Raw genomic sequence first — 18,736 nt, forward strand, 5'->3', positions numbered from 1 at the left:
GAACACTTTACACCGCCACCATGTCCTCATAGGGACCTGCACGGTCATGTGTGCAATCCGTGCCAAGCCCTCGGTTAGCCTTTAGCCTCTTGACCCATTGTAGTTTAAAACATATTTTCCAGATTATTAAAATAAAAATCCCTTTGGAAATAATGGAAATGGAAGCGCAGTATACAACTGCGGAAGGCGCCATGAGCGGCGCTGACTCGCCACATGGCCCGAGTTGAACATCAGCTGCATTTTTACATGCTGTTCACTATTCACGCAATGAACTGTGTGCAACATTATCGAAGTCACAAGTCGGGATTCACCCTCTAATCTTTGTCTTTTACTCAAAAGCTGTGCTGATCTTAAATCCAAAGTCATGCAATAGTGCCATCTTCAGGAACCTGTTCGTCATTTCACATACCTGAATTTTCCCGACTAGCTGGATGAGGTCCTCTCAAACAGTGGAGACGAGCTACCGTCTGCCAGGAATTATGCAGTCTGTTCAAGTTCATCTTGGATTGAGGAATTTCTTGGCATGGGATGTCCCAGTTGTGTTCCCAGTAACACATTTCCCACCCAATTCATTGAGCTAAGCGACTTCTACCGAAGCCAATTATCGGAATTACACATTCTAATATTTCCTGAGTCATGTCAGAATTGTGTGCTGTCATTGTTATCTGGTGGTTTGTCGTTCATTTGGTATCATTCGGCATGTGTAGCGGGAACGCACCCACCCACCAGGAAGCGATGCTTGTATTGTAACACACACACACATCCAAGCAAAGGAGATTTTCCCTATGTTGCGCTTACACGCTCTGCTGATGTAAAAATCAATGCGAGGGTCATCAGGTTTCTCCTTCCTGCGCGCAATTTAATCACGGCCCTTTAAAAGGCGGCGTTTGAGCCATTGTTTGGTCAATAAGGCCGCTTTTAGCAACATCTTAAAAGCCGGGAGAAAGCGAGCAGAGGCTACTTAAGGCGGGAGGGGCCCATCACGGCCTATGTGGAAGGGCCGATGCGGGAGATCATCATACCGTTTCTGCTTCTTGTACACACAATAGCATAAAGAGAGAGCACACGCATCTTTGCCACATTTTTTTTTTTTTCATCCTTTCGGTTTTTGATCATCCCAGACCAGCCACTAAATTCATCTGAGCATACCTTTTTGTAACTATCATCCAAAGCGTGACCTTAATACGTACTTATCGTCCTAGACTTGCATTAGATGGATGTCATAAGAGAGAAGTGGAGCTGGATTTATTACATTTCTGCAATCATACTGTATTGGAGAGAAAAAAAAAAAAAAAGATACACGCATGACTTGTGGCTTATCAGGATTTGACATCAGCTCCCGGGGAATCCCTCGGCCAGGCTGATGCTATCAGCGCAATGATAACAATGATTGCGTCAAACCGTGAAAAGGACAATTTTGTCGAGACCGGTTGCGAGGACAACTGGTCCGGTGAGTCTGGTCATCGGGTTCAGTCTTGCTTTTGCATGTGTGTGTGGGTGTGTGTGTCCACTCTTAGAGGACTGTCCATGGTATAAAGGAGTGTTATAAAGCCAGAAAACGACAAGCACACACACACAGTCTGATATTTAGTGTGTGTTGTGTGAGTAGTCAAGTGTTTGTGCAAATGTGTGTGTGTGTGTGTGTGCGCGCCATCCAAAAATGGAAAATCATGGGGTTGTTGAGTTGGAGTTAAAATGTGCCACAGAAAAAATTGTGTATGTGTCTGTGTGCATGCATAACATCCCAAATATCATGTCTATTTAGATGCCAAGACGAGAACTTACGCAAACATGAGTGTGTGTACGGTTGTTCCTAGATAAAACAAAAAGACAAGAATACTAAATTTTCGTGTGTGTTTGTGTGAAACTGAGGAAATTGCCAAATAATGTCCCCAAAATAAAGGTGGGATGTCAGAGGTGGTGCCCCACAAAGGTAGAAAGACAAGAACACAACAGCAGTCTAATTTTTGCGTTTGTCATGTTGTACCACAATAAAATAGAAACACAAGAACACACACAGACTAATCTTTCACGTGTGTGTGGACCAGCCGAAATATCCACACGAAGACAAATGATGCCCACATGAGAAAGGTTGAATATCAAGGGTGGTCCACACAAACACTGGAAAACAAGAACAGACTAAATTACTAGTGTGTGTTTTCCTTCTTTTTCAGTGTGCCCACTCAAAAGGGCGTCAGAAAAAAGATAGGAAGACAAGAACACACATACACAAGTCGACTACAGTATAAAGTCACATGTTGCGTCCCTAACCAACTTTTGTGGTTGTCATTCTAGTGGCCGAGAACGTTTAGTCACGCAATTAAACTTTGTGCATTATCATGAATCAGTGTAGTGTGTTATGAATTCCTCCTCACTGCTCATAAATCATTTGCATCTTCACAGTGCGCCAGCCCGCCGGCTCACTGCCTGGCCATGAAGTCAATTCATACACGCGTATTCATACCAATACTGTCATTTTTTTCTTGCACTATTAATAACTGCGCTGTTTAGCAGGGCCTCTGTGAGTAATGTTTCCACATTAATCCGGGGCGTTACGACCAATTTCAGTCGCGGATCCTCATGCTTGTCGTCGAGGGTGTTACCTGCAAACTGCAAACCTATAAACACACGTGCGCACACCCCCACACCCCCACACATAAAAAAGTGCACACATTTAACAAGCAGACTTGTCGCGAGGTGAGGTGGGGGTCACCTGGCTGGGCCCACGCCAGGCTGTTATTAGTCAGGAGGACTCCCTAGCTGTGTTAAGACATGTGAGCAATATCTCACACACACGCACACACACTGTTGGATCGAGCTCCTGCTAACAGGAGGCGGAGGATTACGTGCATGCGGTGGGGAAAAATAAGAAAAGTGTGAAATTTAAAAGTGGCTTTAAAGCGAGAGCTGCTGTGGGGGGGGGTCACCTAATCTCCCTCCAGTCCCCCTACACACACATAAACACCCCCCCCCCCACACACACACACGCACCCACGCACTCACACTCAAAAACATACACACGCTCATGTTCGAAATAGACACTTATGAAAAACACACACACACCATGCGCTGTTGTGCTTTCATGCATCCGTCCAGTGTCCATTAAAAGTGCTGTGAAGCTAATGCTAAACTGGTTTTTACAAAGTGGTAATACAAGTTGGGCAAACTCTCTCTCTCACTCACTCTCTCTTTCTTTCTCTCTCTCTCTCACTCACTCACTCTCTCTCTCTCCCTCTCTCACACACTCTCTCTCTCTCTCTCTTTCTCTCTCTCTCTCTCTCTCTCACTCACTCACTCACTCAGAGGCATGTTCACAGTTGTATAACTATCCATGACAACCAACTGCTTGAGGAGTAAACACGACTCATATGGTCCAATTTGTTGGAAGCAAATTGTCCCCTTTAAGAAATACAGAATTAAGGAAAATAATTGGAATAATCGGTTGCAGGGTCAAACTCTTGCCATTATGAAATGGGTTTATAATTGTAAAGTAATGTGTAAAAAATAAATAAAATAGTGAAGCTGCGGTTGTATTAAAAATGTCAAAATGAAACATAAACACTTAACTTTAATGGCGACGAGCGAATGCAAAGATGATTTTTTTTTCCGCACGTTTAACTGCCATGCAAGTGTAAAAGTAAGTCAATCACTGTCATAATAATGATAATAATGTATATTAAATGGGACATTCAAACAATTAAGAAAAGATTTTTCTTAAATGACAGGTGTGACAAGAAGCTAATTTTTAAAGTCTCATTTTTAACTTTTTTGAAAAGCAAACCGCTTTTAATTATACTTCTGCAGTTTCCTGTGACTCTTCTGATGTTGAGGGTTTTCCTTCTTTCGGCGTGATATGGATGGAAAAAGATAAATAAAACTTAAACTGGAGAGTTGAAAAAAGAAAAAAAGAAATGGATTTTTGATTCATCCATTTTTTTAATATTAGACATCATGTTTGTCCTTTATTTTTTTTTTTTCCACTAAATTTGGCGAACGTCTTTAACATGACTGACAAAAAAGTAAAAAAACAAACAAAAAAAACCTGATATTTGGAATATTCCGGAAAACAAACAGGAAGCTGGACAGATGAACGCAACGCCCTGCAAACGTCTTTGCACGACACGCACGCAAATACACACACACACGCACACACACACACATGCCACTTGATTGCAGTCAGGCAAGTGCTGAGTATCGGTCGCCATGGAAACCCCAATAACAAATTCACAACATGATGTCACTCACATGCTGTACTGTACATACACTCACCATCAACATGTTAGTCGCAGCTTTTATGGTGGCATTTTATCCAAGCCACATACGCACACAATCCAGCAGGAGTTGCGAGAAGACGAGGAGCGCAGGTTTAGTCTCCGGGTGGTGTTTTGGAATGTAAGACCTCCTCAAAAAAATGTTTCAGAGTACATAAGTCAAGTCGACATAAGATAAAGATTGTGTTTAAAAAAAAAAAAGTTTTTTTTCAATGTATATGCAGATAGAGAACCATATTGCAGCTCATGATTGCGATGCAGAATAGAAGTGAATCATCTAATTTGCAAATTGCCTCTGTTATGTTGTTAATTTAACTATCCTACTAGCAGAAAAGAAATGATGGCTGTTCATTTATTTTTATGGCCGTGTGGGTGTTGGTGTACGCGTGTATACGTGAGTGTGTTTCTCACCAATGTATTTCAGTATCGTGATACCATTGATATCATTGAAGTATCGCGATACCACTGATATCGTTGAAGTATCGCGATACTGTCACATCATTGGCAAAATATCTCAGCACTATCGATACTGGTGCAAGTCCACCGTCTGTATTTGTGTCAATTGGCATCAATGGCAAAGTATTTTGATCCCACTGTATCAGTATCTTTATCAAAATATGACAAAACTATCAGTATTGTAAAGGCGGCACAGTGGCTAGCATGGCGGCCTCACAGTTCAGAGGTGCAGGGTTTCGATTCCTTACATGTTTTCCCAGTGCATCGTGGGTTTCCTCCGGGTACTCTGGTTTCCTCCCACATTCCAAAAACATGCAGGGCAGGTTGATTGAACACTCTAAATGTGAGCGCGGATGGTTGTCTAGCAACCAGTTCTGGTTATACGCCGCCTACTGCCTGAAGAAAGCTGAGATAGGCTCCAGCACCCGTGAGGACAAGCGGCTTAGTTAACGTATGGATGGATTCCACTATTGTAGGAATTGAATTTCTACATTAGTGACAATATCAAATCTGTGGCTTTGTATCGTGATACAAATGGTGGCAACAAATTGTATGGCTCGTTATGTTAGTCAAAATATCGTCATACTTTTGAGTATGGTGCCATTGTTGATCCATGCATCTGTCTGCATTTGTGGTTCCTTAAGAAAAGAAAGTGAACGATTGCTTCCCTTGTTATGTTCGTGTTTAACACCCTGATGGCAATTTATGTTATGCCCAAGTACAAGCGAAACCTTTGTGTCTTGCTGTCAATTCCTATTTGTTCCCTTGCTGAAGTGTGACAGATTAGCAACTTTCTTACTCTTTGTGCGTACGTGCGTTTATTTCAACACAATGCTAGTAAATCCTGTCACGTGCAAGTAAGTGCTTTTATGCTAATAATAAATCATCCTTTTTTTTCCCAGCAAAAGTTTAACCAGTTTACTGTTAGTTTGCGTTTACTGTATATTGTGTGTGTGTGTGTGTGTGTGTGTAGCAGGAAGCACATGTGGGCGAGGCGTTAATTGCGGTTTGAGGAGCAAACAATGGATGTCATCTACGCAGTGACAAGTCGATGATAAGCGCCCATGCCGAGTCCTCGCCTTCTCCTTTTCACTCTCTTAAATCACCTTGAGTGGCAGCCAGCGGGAGCGTGTGCGTGGTGCCCACCAGTTATTTCCACTTCTCCGAGATTTTGAATATGCATAGTGCACCTCTGTTGGCGTGCGCCCAAATAGGCCAAATAAGTCCTGCTCAGTGTGTGTGTGTGTGTGTCGCTTTCTCCTCATATAATATTGCTCGTAGGCTCTGTGTTTGTGTGCGTGTGTGTGTTTGTATAGTGAATTTAAATGAGCGAGCTTGCCGCGTAACCTTTTGTATCTCCAATCTGCATCTTTCCACCAGCTCGTTATTAAATTACCTCCTGATCGGTCACAGCGCCGAGGCAGCTGATGAAAAAGACAATTTCTTGCTTTTAATTGGCCATTTCACGTGCGCCGCACGTACACCTGTGTGCGCGTGTGCGTGCGTGTGCGTGTGTGTATATAGTACATGTGTGTGATGTCATGAGAATAGGACATTAGCTTTGCAGTCACACTCCGTTCCCGTCTCTTTGCAGACCAGACACGAGAAATCGCTGCGAAAGCTCAACACAATCCGTTTTTTTTTTTTTTAAATCAGATATCATTTTGTTCTCATCATTTCTTCTTCACAGAGGATAAAGAAGATATGCCGGAGTATTGTTATAAATCTGCGTGTTGGTTGTGTTCAAGTCGTCGTTACTTAAAGGGTTATAATACTGGTACACCGAACCTCTTCATTAACGCCTCTGCAGAGTTTCCCATCATGTATGAGCATTAATCTAGCAGACTTTAAAACAAAGTTATGCGGTTGTTTTAACTCCACATATCTCTTTATTTAATTTCGAATTTGACAAACAGCTTGTACACATTCTTTGTTTTGTTTTATTTGACCCTGCTAGTGGCATCAGAAAGCCAAAGCAAAAAAAAGCCAAAAAGCACTTGTGGAGTTACGCTGACGTATTTGCCTCGAAACACAGCTTTGAGGCGTGCCCCCCCCCTCCCTCGGAAAATGTTGGTCCCTCTCCAAGTTGTACACACTTTGAAGACCTTGAGACATTGAGGTCTCTCTGTATTCTGGAAGTGCATCAACAAAGACCGCATGGCGTCCTCAGTTGTGGCGCCGCACATGGACGACATGTGTGTCGGCGTGTGTGTGTGTGTGTGTGTGTGTGCGGCCCTGCCGGGACTCCAAACTCCAGGCGCTTGGCTCCCACGACGAGGCAAATTTTTATTTGGGGTCACCCTGTATGTGACACCCCCCTCTCGCCCCGTTTTGGGCCAAAATAGCCTGACTATTGTGGCGGCGCTTGAATAGTGAGTCTCATTGTGTTGCCTTGGGGGAGGCTGTAAACACTGGGCATGTATGGTGGCTCGGGGGTCGTGTGAAGGTGAAGAGGAGCTCGCCATTTACTCCTCGTCTTCTCATTCGGCTCGGCTTGTTAACGCTCGCAGTGAGAGCGTCTGCTTTTCCTTTTTCCCCTCTCTCCTCCTTCTTCTTTCCATTCTGCCTCTCGTTCCCCCGGCTGCTATTATGAGAGGCATTTTCTCCTTTGTTCCAGGCCCCATGGTGCATCTGGCCTCAGATACGGGCACGTTGGGGACAGGAAGCTGGAGGGCGGGAGGGGGTGGGGGGGGTTTGTCCAGTATGAGTCAAAACTGGATCGACACTTTCCACCAGAGAAGGGAGGCATGATAAGGATTGATAAAATGGGCTGAGGAAGCAGATGCATGAAGGTTGGGGCAAAGGAGACGTAATGGTCCACTTTGAAACAAAGCGTTTTCTCAAAGTTTTATTTATGCCGTAGTAATGGTGAGAGTCCACTACCAGCCAAGTTTAAAAAAACAAAACAAAAAAAACATTTTTGACGTCTTTAGCCGTCAATGGCAGTAAATGAGTTAAAAAGGTACTAATATTACAACGCTATTAATATTCTATTGGCATGATATTGTGATGCTTATGCTTTCATTGGAGAAAGTAATCGTTATGCTTTTGGTATCCAAGACAAAGTATCGCAATACTTTTAAAATGATTGGAAAACTACAATACTGCTATTGGTATTGCAGGTAAAGTATCGTGATACCATGTGTATCGTTGATACCATGTGTATCGTGATTTTAACATCTTTAGTACAGAATCATGAAGTCACTGTGATGCTTTCAGAATTGTAAATACTTGTCGAATATTGTGATGATATCAATATTTTTGGCAAAGTATCGCGATACGGCGTCATTGGTGGCAAATTATATTTATGCTGTATATATTGTAGGTGAAATATGATCATATGTGCAGAATTGAGTTGATAACGAAATCATGGGAAAAGAATTGTCAATATCAGTATTGTTGCTAAAGTATCACAACTAGTGTGCCGTGCCAAAAACTCCTCCGTCTTGCATCGGCGTGTTTTGTGGATGGCTTTAAAATATATATGGGAGGGGGTTTGAGGTGGTCGGGGTGGGATAGGAGGTCAACAGTTAGCCAGCGCTGGCCCACGGTTGACCTTGTGTAAAGGGAGAGGAGTTAGAGGAATGCTCCTCGGCGCTCCCATATCTCCCCCAGAGAAACAAGGACCCGCCAGGGAGGGCTGGTGGAGTGGATGGATGGGGAAGGGGGGAGCGTGTTGGTGATAAAACTCCAGACGTTCCCTCATTTGATGGTGCTCTGCCATGTCAGTGCATTCTCGCATTCCTCCCTCGCTGTCCTCACCCACCCCCCCAAAACAGACGCTGAATTCCCCATTTTTTTAGTCCAACAAAGTTGCAAAAGAATTCTTTGAAACTCCAGCCGTCAAAGCCAGTTCCACTCGTAAGCAACATGAATTTGTCTAGCTTTGCGTAAGTAGACCCAAATACCCAAAAGCTACAGGAAGCCTGCCATTTTGGTTTGAAATAGCCATTTCGGATCATTTCGTGGGGTCCATCATATGCAAACCTTTCCTACCAGAATAAAAAAATAAAATAAATATATATATATATATATATATATATATAATAAATAAAAAATATATGTGTATATATATATATATATATAATAAATAAATAAAAAAAAATATATATATATATATTATTTTTATTTTTTTTGTCTGTCATGAGTAGACCCACAAAAAGTCTGAAGTCTTCCCTTGAAAGAATAACTTTTCCAACCCAAAAAAGATTTTGCAAATCCACCGCTGAAATACGTTTTGCTTCGCAGTATAAATTTCGGTCGGCTTCTTTACCATTAGTTGAGCCACAAAAAGTCTCAAGAAGCCATGCATGAGGAGACAGAAAGTCAGCCATCTTGCCTTTAAGCTGTCATTGAACATCAACACCCAGCATATTGCCGATTTTCCAGTGGTTAATGAAAGATAAACTAAACATACAGAATATTTTTCAGCTTGCTTCCAAATTTGAAGCGTGTATACTCGACAAATGGGCGACACTAAATTGCCAAAATGATTTGTCTTTGCGTGTGGGTGGAACGTTGTGGCCCGAGTTTGATGCCTCGCCATCAAATCAAACTCCAATAACTCAAAGTGCAGATTTGTCCAAAGTTTTTCTTCCTCATTTAGAGGAATGGTGCTTAATCCTTCCCGACACAACTTGTGTTTGTTTTTTCTCTTAATTTGCCAGCACTTTGTATCCAAAAGGATACACATCCCTTCAGTCATGAGAGGTCAAACGTGTCCCTTTTGTTTTGCTCCTCTCCTCCTGCTGCTGGCCCTTGAAATGCTGCCTTTTTCTTGGCGACTTTTGTTTCCTTTACTTTTGGCTAATGCTCCCCTTTTAAGACGTGAAATGCAAGAGTCCGGTGGGGGCAACAGCAGGAACACATAAATCAAGTCCCCAAATCCCCGAGAGGCCTAGCTCTCCTCGGGGGTCATTGCACTGGTCAAAGGGTCGATTCACCAGGGGTGAGGTCACAGCGGGTCAGTGTTTGTGAGAGAGGCGCTGAGAATGAACAAACGGCAGATTCAAACATTGAATGCTCAGACTATAATTAAAGTGATTTTTTTTTAATGATTCTATGGCAGTCTCATGGTTCAAAGATAGTTCCTCATCATAGTCTATATTTTTTAAGTCAAACCTACATTTTCCGTCTATGTTGTCTTTTTGTCTACATATATACTCACTAAAGTTGACAAAAATGTTTGGTATTCATTTTTTATTAACGTTTCAAAATTTATTGTATTGTTTAACATATAGAGGTGGTTTTATGTATTGTATACATGAATTTATGTTCATAATTAATTTTTTGTTTTATTTTATAGAGTTTTCCATTTATAATCATGGCTAATTTACTGGAACTCGAAAAAGAAGATATAAAAACAAAAAACGTTTTTTTTTTTTTAAATCTCTAATTGGATCTGCTACATGATTGGAAAATAATTTTCCTTTATGCTAGTTGCTAATAATTTGATCATTTTTATGTTACTGAGTGGCTGGAAGACATCAAATGTCGTCCAGTGAGTGGCGTCAATGGAAAGGCGCAAATACGGTAATCCTTGACTCCGGTTTAACCCCACTTCACTTTCGGTCCATTGGTTCGATTCCCTCTTTCCTGCTGCACTTGCTCCCCAATGGTTCGGCAGTGTAGCGCCACCTGTTGATTTGCTTTTCTGTTTTGTTTTGGTTCTTTTTTTTTAGGATTTCCATTGTTAAAACTTGTAAACCGTAAAAACGTTTTCACATCATCCCAATTTCTTCCGTACGCAGCAATGTGTGTTTTGAGTAACAAGCTTTTCAAGGTCGCCTTACAGCTCTTTTAATCTCCCCCCCCCCCCTCCTCCAGGTTCATCAACGCCAGGAGGAGAATAGTGCAACCCATGATCGACCAGTCGAACCGCGCAGGCAAGTCTTTTCATGTCGCTTCTTTGGCTTTTCGGCTCCAGTCCTCCTTCCGCGCTCCCCCTGCCAGCTTGTCGCCATTTGTGACCGTTTTAGGGAGCGGTTATCCACCCCCCCTTTACACGGCTTAGTTTGGGCTTCTGTAAACTTTATTACCTGTAATAGGGGTGAAAGGTCATGGCGGTATTAGGGGCCGCAGTACAGTTCAAAGGCATCCAGAGGGGCCGAGATCTTGCTTCTGCTCCAGTTGACCCACTGACGGCCTCAGTGGGAGCTAAGTGGATTTCTATGAGGGCGTCACAATGGGCCGAGCGTTCTCGGGTTGCACTTACTCGCCGAGCGCCCTCGCGTCCGTGCAGACCCCCCGATTTACGACGTGCACACTTTTGTGTTCTCCAGCCAGCTGTTTACTTTAAAAGTGCAACTACGTCGAAGCATAGCATGACGAAAATAGATTTTGGACATAAATGCGCACCAATTAAAAAAAATAAATAAATAATTAAAAAAAATCGGGGCTTCGTTGGTTGATTAGCAATGCCAAGAAGGAGAAAAGTAATTAAAAAAAAAATGGGAACAAAAGACAAGAACAACACTTGCTGTAACCTGGGAGTGATTAAAGAGAGAATTCTAAAATAAAATTTAAAAAAAATTTAAAAAGCAATTACAAAAGACAACATAAGACCTCGAACACAAATGGCGCACCTGAAAATAGAGTGAGAGTGTAAAACACAATCACAAAAAGAAAATTCTAACACCTCATAGTACCTATTTGAGAACCTTAAAATATATAAAGAAATTAAATAAGAGCAAAAAAAAAAAACACAATAACCAAAGACAACAACAACAAACCTGATTCCACAAACGAAAAGAAAATCAGACTATTGGCACCATGGTTCGAGAAGCTCAAGAAGGGATGACCAAAAGCAAAAAGAGAGCAAAAAGCACGTTTAAAACGACAGGAAGGCAACAAAAAAAAAAAACGACACCTTCTGCGACCTGGTTGGGAAATTTGGAGAAAAGCGGCTACAAAATGCAACACAAAAACACACCTCGAAAGTCAAGCAAAACTTCCTTCCATTGTTTCCTCTGATGGGAATCAATCTATGGATTCTCCTGCAGCGATTGCTCATGTCTGCGGCCATCCTGCAGACTGGAACTAATTGCCACTGGCTGCTAATGCACATTTTGTCCACAAAGTCTTTGAATCAACTACTTGCGTCTGTCTATATATATATATATATTTTTTTTTTTTTCAATGGATTGTGTCGTGTGTGTGTTGCATATATTTGTGTGTGTGTGTGTCTGTGTGCGCCGTTCAACCCTCATTAAAGCCCACCAGGAGCTTAGCGGTGTAAAAAGTCCGTTACAAGACAACGGGCGCTCCTGCTCCCGCTCGTGCGTGCAGCGGTCGACAGATGATCCTGCTTCGGCCACTGAGCCTTAATTACAAGCGCTAATTGACCACTCTATCCACCCCCCCCCCCCCCCACACACCCCCTTCCCCATCTTCTCCATATGCACACGCAGTAAGTCAAGGAGCTCCCTATAATCCAGATGGCCAGCCGATGGGGGGCTTCGTCATGGACGGCCAGCAGCACATGGGAATCAGACCACCTGGTGAGGCTCTTTTTTTGTCGCCGTTCACCTGCCATCGTGCTTCACAGACGACAAAACGTCGATGACATCTTGCTGCGTCAGCGACAATAATGGCATGACTTCCTAGCATGGCGTCATCGTGGTGACTGACTGGTTTGAATGTGGTGTTCCTCAGGACCAATGGGCGGCATGGGGATGAACATGGGCATGGAAGGTCAGTGGCACTACATGTAGCCCCGCCCCTACCCCGGGGCCGACCAATCGCTACAGCAAGGCAAACGTAAGTCTGCAATCTTCTACTCGCACACACACACACACACACACACACACGCACACCCCCACACACACACGCACACATTTCATTTGTTTCAGTTTGCTGGAAAAAAAAAAGTTGATTTGAGCTAAGACTCAGCTTGCAAATGCCACATGACAGCAAGAGGCAAAATGGCCGCCCCCTGCGATGGATAAAAATGGGTGCATTTTGCTGCTTCCTTCATATTCCACTAACGCATTATTAATAAGAAAGCTGTGTTTAGAGCTCATGGGGGGCATTTTGTCAAGAAAATTTTGGACTTGACTTCCCCTTTAAGACCCACGATCTAACAGTCGCTCACTTTCCAGTTCTTCTCTGATGATCAATTTCTTACCGATTTTTTTTTTTTTTCTTCAATCACATATTTACTCTTTCTCCCTATCCCTCCCTTCCTCGCTCGTCCCAGGGCCAAATGGACTCCCACGTCATTCCGGAATGTACTGTACAGTTTACAGCGAGCGGTCGCTCAGGCTGTCTGTTGTTTAGAAAGCGCACACGTGAGCGTCTGCCAAATATAAACGCATATAAAATGTTTACGTGTATACTCCGATGTATACGTACGTGCATATGTGTGTGTAGGGAGGGGGGGGGTAATAGGATTACTGCTGGCACGGGGAGGGGAAACGCAAACTAGTGCAAAAAAAAAAAAAAAAACGGAGGAGGCTGAGGTAGCCAGCAGGCTATGGAGCTTAGCGGGGCCTAATTGACTCGATCCAAATTAAATATGCCGTCAGCGGAGGTGTGACCAATGGATTTGACTTATTCAGTTTACCAAAATGGACGCCATTAACCCCTACGCGGAGTGTGCCGCTATTAAAAAAGAAAACAAAGAGTCCCATCGTGTGGAAATGGAGTTAGGGAAACGCTGTCTATATTTTGTGTGTGTGCGTGTTGGGCGTGTCCAAGGAGCCTCCCTCTCCTCATCCCTGGTAGCAGCTGCTCGCCTTCCCAGCAGACGTCGCTTTAAACAGCCTCAATTTGCCTGCTCAATCCCGTAATTGGGCCACCAGAGGAATCCCGGCCCAGCCAAGACGAGCAAGAAACATGGCGGGAGACGGGGAGGGAGGGAGAGTCAACGAGGAGGGGGGAAAGATGGAACGGACCAAAGGGAGGAAAGAAAGAGGGGGGGGGCGGGGGTTCACAGCTTCATCAGTTTGTATTGGTGGCGTCTTTTCTAGGTCAATTAAACGATGAAAGTCTTTTGTGAGCAATTAAATTAATAGCGTATGATGATGGGGGGGTGTGGGGGGTGTCATTATGCATTCGAAGCATTTTGCATTCGTTTCTTCTGCTTCTTGTTCGTCGCGGTCTTCATTGGCGCATTCAAGCCAATTAGCGTTGCTTGGTGACGTTCCAGTTGGAGCACCGCCCTCTTCCACCCCCGACCCCCCCCCCCCCCCCCCCCCCCCCTCCATGTGAAACAATACACCTGTCAGCATGCATGACGTCGGCCAAGCCAAGCAGAAGACACAACACCCAGCAGCCCCCAACTCGCTCTTTGAACACCACTGAGGTGACTTGCATGTCACATTTGCCCCCGTTTGCCGTTGACAAACCACCTCTCGCCGCTCCGGATCCAAATTTTTTATTTTATTTTTTTCTTGAGTTTGTTGTAAATGTTTGTTAACTTAAAAAAAATAATAATAATTTGTTGATTCAAACTCCTTTTCACCCGCTGGTTGGATTACTTCATTATTTATTCACATTTTTTCATAATATTAGTCAAATCTATTTGAATTTATTGTCATTCTGTATTTACTTCAAAATTTATTTTCCAACAATGGAGTCTTTTTTTAAAATTGATTGATTTAATTATTTTTACGGCTAATGTTTTTTTACATTTATTTTCAAAATTTATATATTTTTTTAAATTGCACCATTTTGAATTTCTTTGGCCTACTATCCAATAATCTTGCCTTTATTTACTTGTGAAAAATTTTTCTTTGTTTTGTTGAATTTCCCTCTAAATTACAATTTACCATTTTCAAAGCACTTAGTGATGGTCTGCCTTGCTTTGTGGGCAGCGAGTGCCTTTTTTCAAGTTCTTCCCCAAGTGTGTCTGTCGTGACCACGTGAGCCAGCGGCGCCGTGATGCCGTCCCCCATCTCGGCTGGAGACGCTTTTGTGCCCCAATCCTGGCTCCATCATTAAGCGCAAATTTGTTAACCCCGCGCCGAGGGGTCGAACCGCCGCCCCGCCTCCCTGCCGTTAACTTTCCTTTCTGAACTTTTACTGTTAACGAAGGGCGTCCCGGCAGGCGCACCCCCAACCCCCTTCACTTATTGTTCGCGTGAATGCTCGTCCCCGTTGATTCGGCCCCTGTGGACTCCAACATGGGAAGCCTTAAAGCTCCACGTATTGATTGGCTTATTAGTGGAAAACCTTATTAGCAATTTGTGCTCCTTCAGGCACTTTATTGGAACTCGCCGTACATTGACGACACGTGCATCGACTCTCGCAGTCAGCGTGTTCTTGTTAAGCGTGCAAAATATGGATTTTTCTTTTATTGCCACATTTACATGCTCTGTTTTGGCACTGCAAGTGACATTTTAAAATCAAGAAAACGGACTTAAATGGGATTTTACAAAATGAGGCCTTAATTAGCCTTAAATATGTCAAGTCATCCTCAGATCCGACGTTCAAAGCTGTTAAAAAAATGCCACAAGTAGAATAAATGTCATATTTAGACCCTGATAGCAATTCATCACACGGCAGGAGAGCAACTGCTTTTTAAAACAATTGGCAACTTTTATACAACAAAAATTCTTCCGTTATCTGTAAAAATACTATTAATAATTGTAACTTTTTTTTTTCAAAAAACCTTTCTTCTCACGAAAAATAAATTTTTAAAAATAGTTTTTCATGAAAAAAAAATCACCCAAAAATTCTACTTTTTTCATGTTCTTTCCACATTTTTTTTTTTCACACAAAATTTAACTTTTATGCTCCTAACCGTAAAAATCAAACTTCTGTAAGGTTACCGTTTTTTTTTCTCCAGCCAGTCTCGAAAAATACACAAGATTACTTTTCTAAAAATAATAAATTAATAATTGAAATGGAAAGAAAATTGAAAAAAAATACTACTTTATATTTTTTAAATTTGACATTTTTCCTATTATATATATATATATATATATATATATTGTCATACCCATTTGAAGTTTTTTTCTTCTGATGCTGATTTGACGGCTATTTGGACTTGGAGCACTATTATAGAAAAACTTGTAGTGGCCCGGCATCAAGTTTGAAATCACTGCCTGTAAAATTGAGTTAGCCCACTCTGATTCTCATTGAACATTTTACCAACACTTTGATGTGACGTTTAACTTCTTTACAATCTGCTTCTCGTTAACATTAACCATCTCTTTTGGGGTGTGTGTTTTCAGGACCGCAGGGCACAGCAGGTCCCATGTCACGCGGAAGCGTCCGCACGGATTTACGGGGATAACCTCCGTCCCCGACCGCAACGCCGACCATCTTCCTTCCTGCGCACTTCCGACACCCCTTCCACTTGTTTATTATCACCCGGCTCGTCTTCGAGGCTCCAAGAGGAGCCCCAAAAAAAAAGTCCACCCTCGCCCCAATTTGTAGCTGCCGTCCTTCGGTCCCACTTTCGGACTCTTTTGAGACTTCCTGTGGCACTCCTCGAAAAAAAACTCTTTGATGGACGAGCAGGACGACGGCGGGAGACGGGCGTGAGGATAAGCCAATGTCTGTAAAGCTGACAAGGCACTTAAGAAACCAAAAAAAAAAGAAAGGTGCCCTGATAAAAAGAGGAGAAAATAGAGAAAAATCCAGAGAAATACGGCCGAGGGAAAGACATGGAAAGTATAAAAAGAAAAGTATATGGAGCCCTTTGTTTGGGAAGCAAGCGAAAGAGGAAATATACTGTCAAGTGGTGTCAAACCATGCTGGACTTTCACAACAACTATTGTAAATGCTATTGTATTGTTCTGCATATTATGTTGTTTCTAATAGAGTTTTTTTTAAAAAAAAAAAAAGAATGGCCTCAACTGTTTTTTTTCCCCTTTCATTCTATAAACACACATTCATGAAACCGCGACTGTAGGTGGAATGATAATAACTTCTCGGCTATGTTATTTGCGTGCCATGGTGTCATGGTCATGATTTTGATTCACGTTGATTGTCATAATTGAAGTTTTTTTTTTTTCGTAATGCAGATTCTTTTAGAGTCTGCATTCAGATCAATTGTGCATTTATTCTTTAAATATGCCGTTAATGTACGGTAAATAGCTTGTGGCAGAGTACCTGGGGGTGTAACGATACTCCATCCATCTGAACATGGCAGAAAAGTCACAGATAAAGATTTTCTCCGTGGGTGGCCAGAGTGTGACAAGTGGTGGCAGTGGCCACCCCAGGCCATCACATAGCTCTGCCCCTGGATCCAGCACGCCCACAATCCTAATGAGGGTGAGACATTCAGAGAAAGAATGGATGAATGACATTTCTTGCAAGATATTGCCTTTTTTCTATAAAAAAAAAATGCAACTATTCTTGAAAGGGATCACAAAAATTAGGACTTCCTTTCTTGAAAAATTCAATTTTATTCTTGGAATATCCTGACTTTAAAAGTGCTGTTTTAGTTGGGGAAAAATATCTCATACAAAACAAATATTTTTTTTTCTAGAAAGAAAAAAAACTTCTACTTTATTTTCAAAATGGGTAATTTTTCTAAAAAATATGTTGTGCTTGTTATACCCAATTTCTTCTCTAAAAAACAAAATTTGAAGACATAAAATCTCAAATAAGGAAATTCTGCCCAAACTACAGCAGTTTGTCACAAAGAAAATCCAACTTTATTCTCATAAGAACACACCACACAATGCAAAAAAAGCTGACCTTTTTCTTGGAAGTATCATCAATAAAACAATCTTTTTTTTTTTGAAAATGCAGAACCGCAGTTCCCCCCCCTCCCCCCAATGAAAGGACTTTTGTAAGACTGGCGCCTTTCCTTGAAAAACTTTGAAACCCCAAAAAAATTCTAAAAAAATTGTTTTAAAGGAAAAATAAAACTTTCTCAGAAAAAATTAAACTTGTTTTTCCAAGATTTTTTTTTTTTAGGAAACATTTTGGTAGCTGACTATTTTTTTTTTTTTTTTATATAAATGTGAGGAAAAAATCTTGGGGACATTTTTTTCCGCAAGGAAAACAAAACACTTTAGATTTGGAGGACTATTTTCTTGAAAATGCTTTGATTTTTTTTTTTCTAAAAAAACACAAAACAAAAAAATCCTCAAGTTTGAAAACATGCTTCCTTTCAACATTTTTGTCAAACCACACCATCCTAAATATTCTTTAAATCCTGCCCAAGGAAACAGGTGTCAAGAGACGCTGCACTTTCGGCACCACGCGCCGAACGTCATTACCACTTTAAAGTACTTGGACGTCCTTCCGCATTCCAAATGTTTGGACTGCTTTTCAGTGGTCACATTCGCTTATGAATGTCCCAAGAACAAAGCGGCGGGTTCGGCGACGTCGGGAGCCCAGTTTTAAGGCGTGGTGAGTCGGCCTGCTTGGAGCATTGGAGACATTGACGGAAAAAGGGAAAAGGCCGTGTTGGAGCGCCCTCTATAGGGAGGCGGCGGTATTGTTCGAGCGCGGAGGAGAAATTCACACTTGGATGAGGAATCAGTCAATTAAAACACACTCATTCGAAGAATCATGCCGTTTTCTAGTATGATAAGTGTCAATTTGTAGTAACGTGTGATGGAATTAAAGGATGAATATAGCAAATACGGGTCGTGAAATGTTGAATTTAATTCGAAATCACATGCAGAAAAAGTGGTTTTAATCACATTGATTACTCATGAGTATTTTTGTTTCACTTTAGATCCATCTTAAAAGCATCGATTTTTTTAAACATCTATGATAGTTTAATCTTATTAAAGAACAAGACTGTATTGTTTTTTTCTATATATATTGGGCTAATGCCCGATATTTACTGACGCGAATAACGATCCTACTCCCCCAAAATAAACAAAGAATTATTTTGCACACACGCTATTTACAATATGTCTTTAAAACAAAATAAATGAATGTCACACATTGCTGACCCACATTCAGCGTGACTGACTTTCAGCTTCCAAATTCGTCTCCGTGCACTTCGAAAAAGGACAACGCATTTGTCTTTTTTTTCTGCCAAACGAACTTTTCCCCTTCATTTTTATTGTTTATGTGAACGGAACAATGCAAACGAA

At 41.9% G+C, this 18,736-nt stretch overlaps 1 protein-coding gene across 2 annotated transcripts in view; it reads left to right on the forward strand.

Moving 5' to 3' along the window:
• Nucleotides 1-17,345, forward strand: part of meis1b (Meis homeobox 1 b) — an 85,173-nt gene extending 67,828 nt beyond the window's left edge. Inside the window, exons 10-13 of one of the 2 annotated variants that reach the window (XM_088304723.1) lie at nt 10,554-10,612; nt 12,137-12,226; nt 12,381-12,485; nt 15,905-17,345. In XM_088304723.1, the coding sequence (XP_088160849.1) occupies nt 10,554-10,612; nt 12,137-12,226; nt 12,381-12,439 (208 nt within the window). In that variant the 3' untranslated portion in view covers nt 12,440-12,485; nt 15,905-17,345. Of the gene's footprint in view, nt 1-10,553; nt 12,052-12,136; nt 12,227-12,380; nt 12,486-15,904 lie in introns of those variants that run through there. The other variant, XM_088304722.1, reaches the window with a different exon arrangement.
• The last annotated feature ends 1,391 nt before the right edge of the window (nt 17,346-18,736 follow it).

This window comes from Idiotropiscis lumnitzeri, chromosome 9, assembly GCF_059441095.1.
Source record: "Idiotropiscis lumnitzeri isolate Australia: NSW breed Sydney's pygmy pipehorse chromosome 9, RoL_Ilum_1.0, whole genome shotgun sequence".
In the NCBI taxonomy this organism is placed as follows: Eukaryota; Metazoa; Chordata; class Actinopteri; order Syngnathiformes; family Syngnathidae; genus Idiotropiscis; species Idiotropiscis lumnitzeri.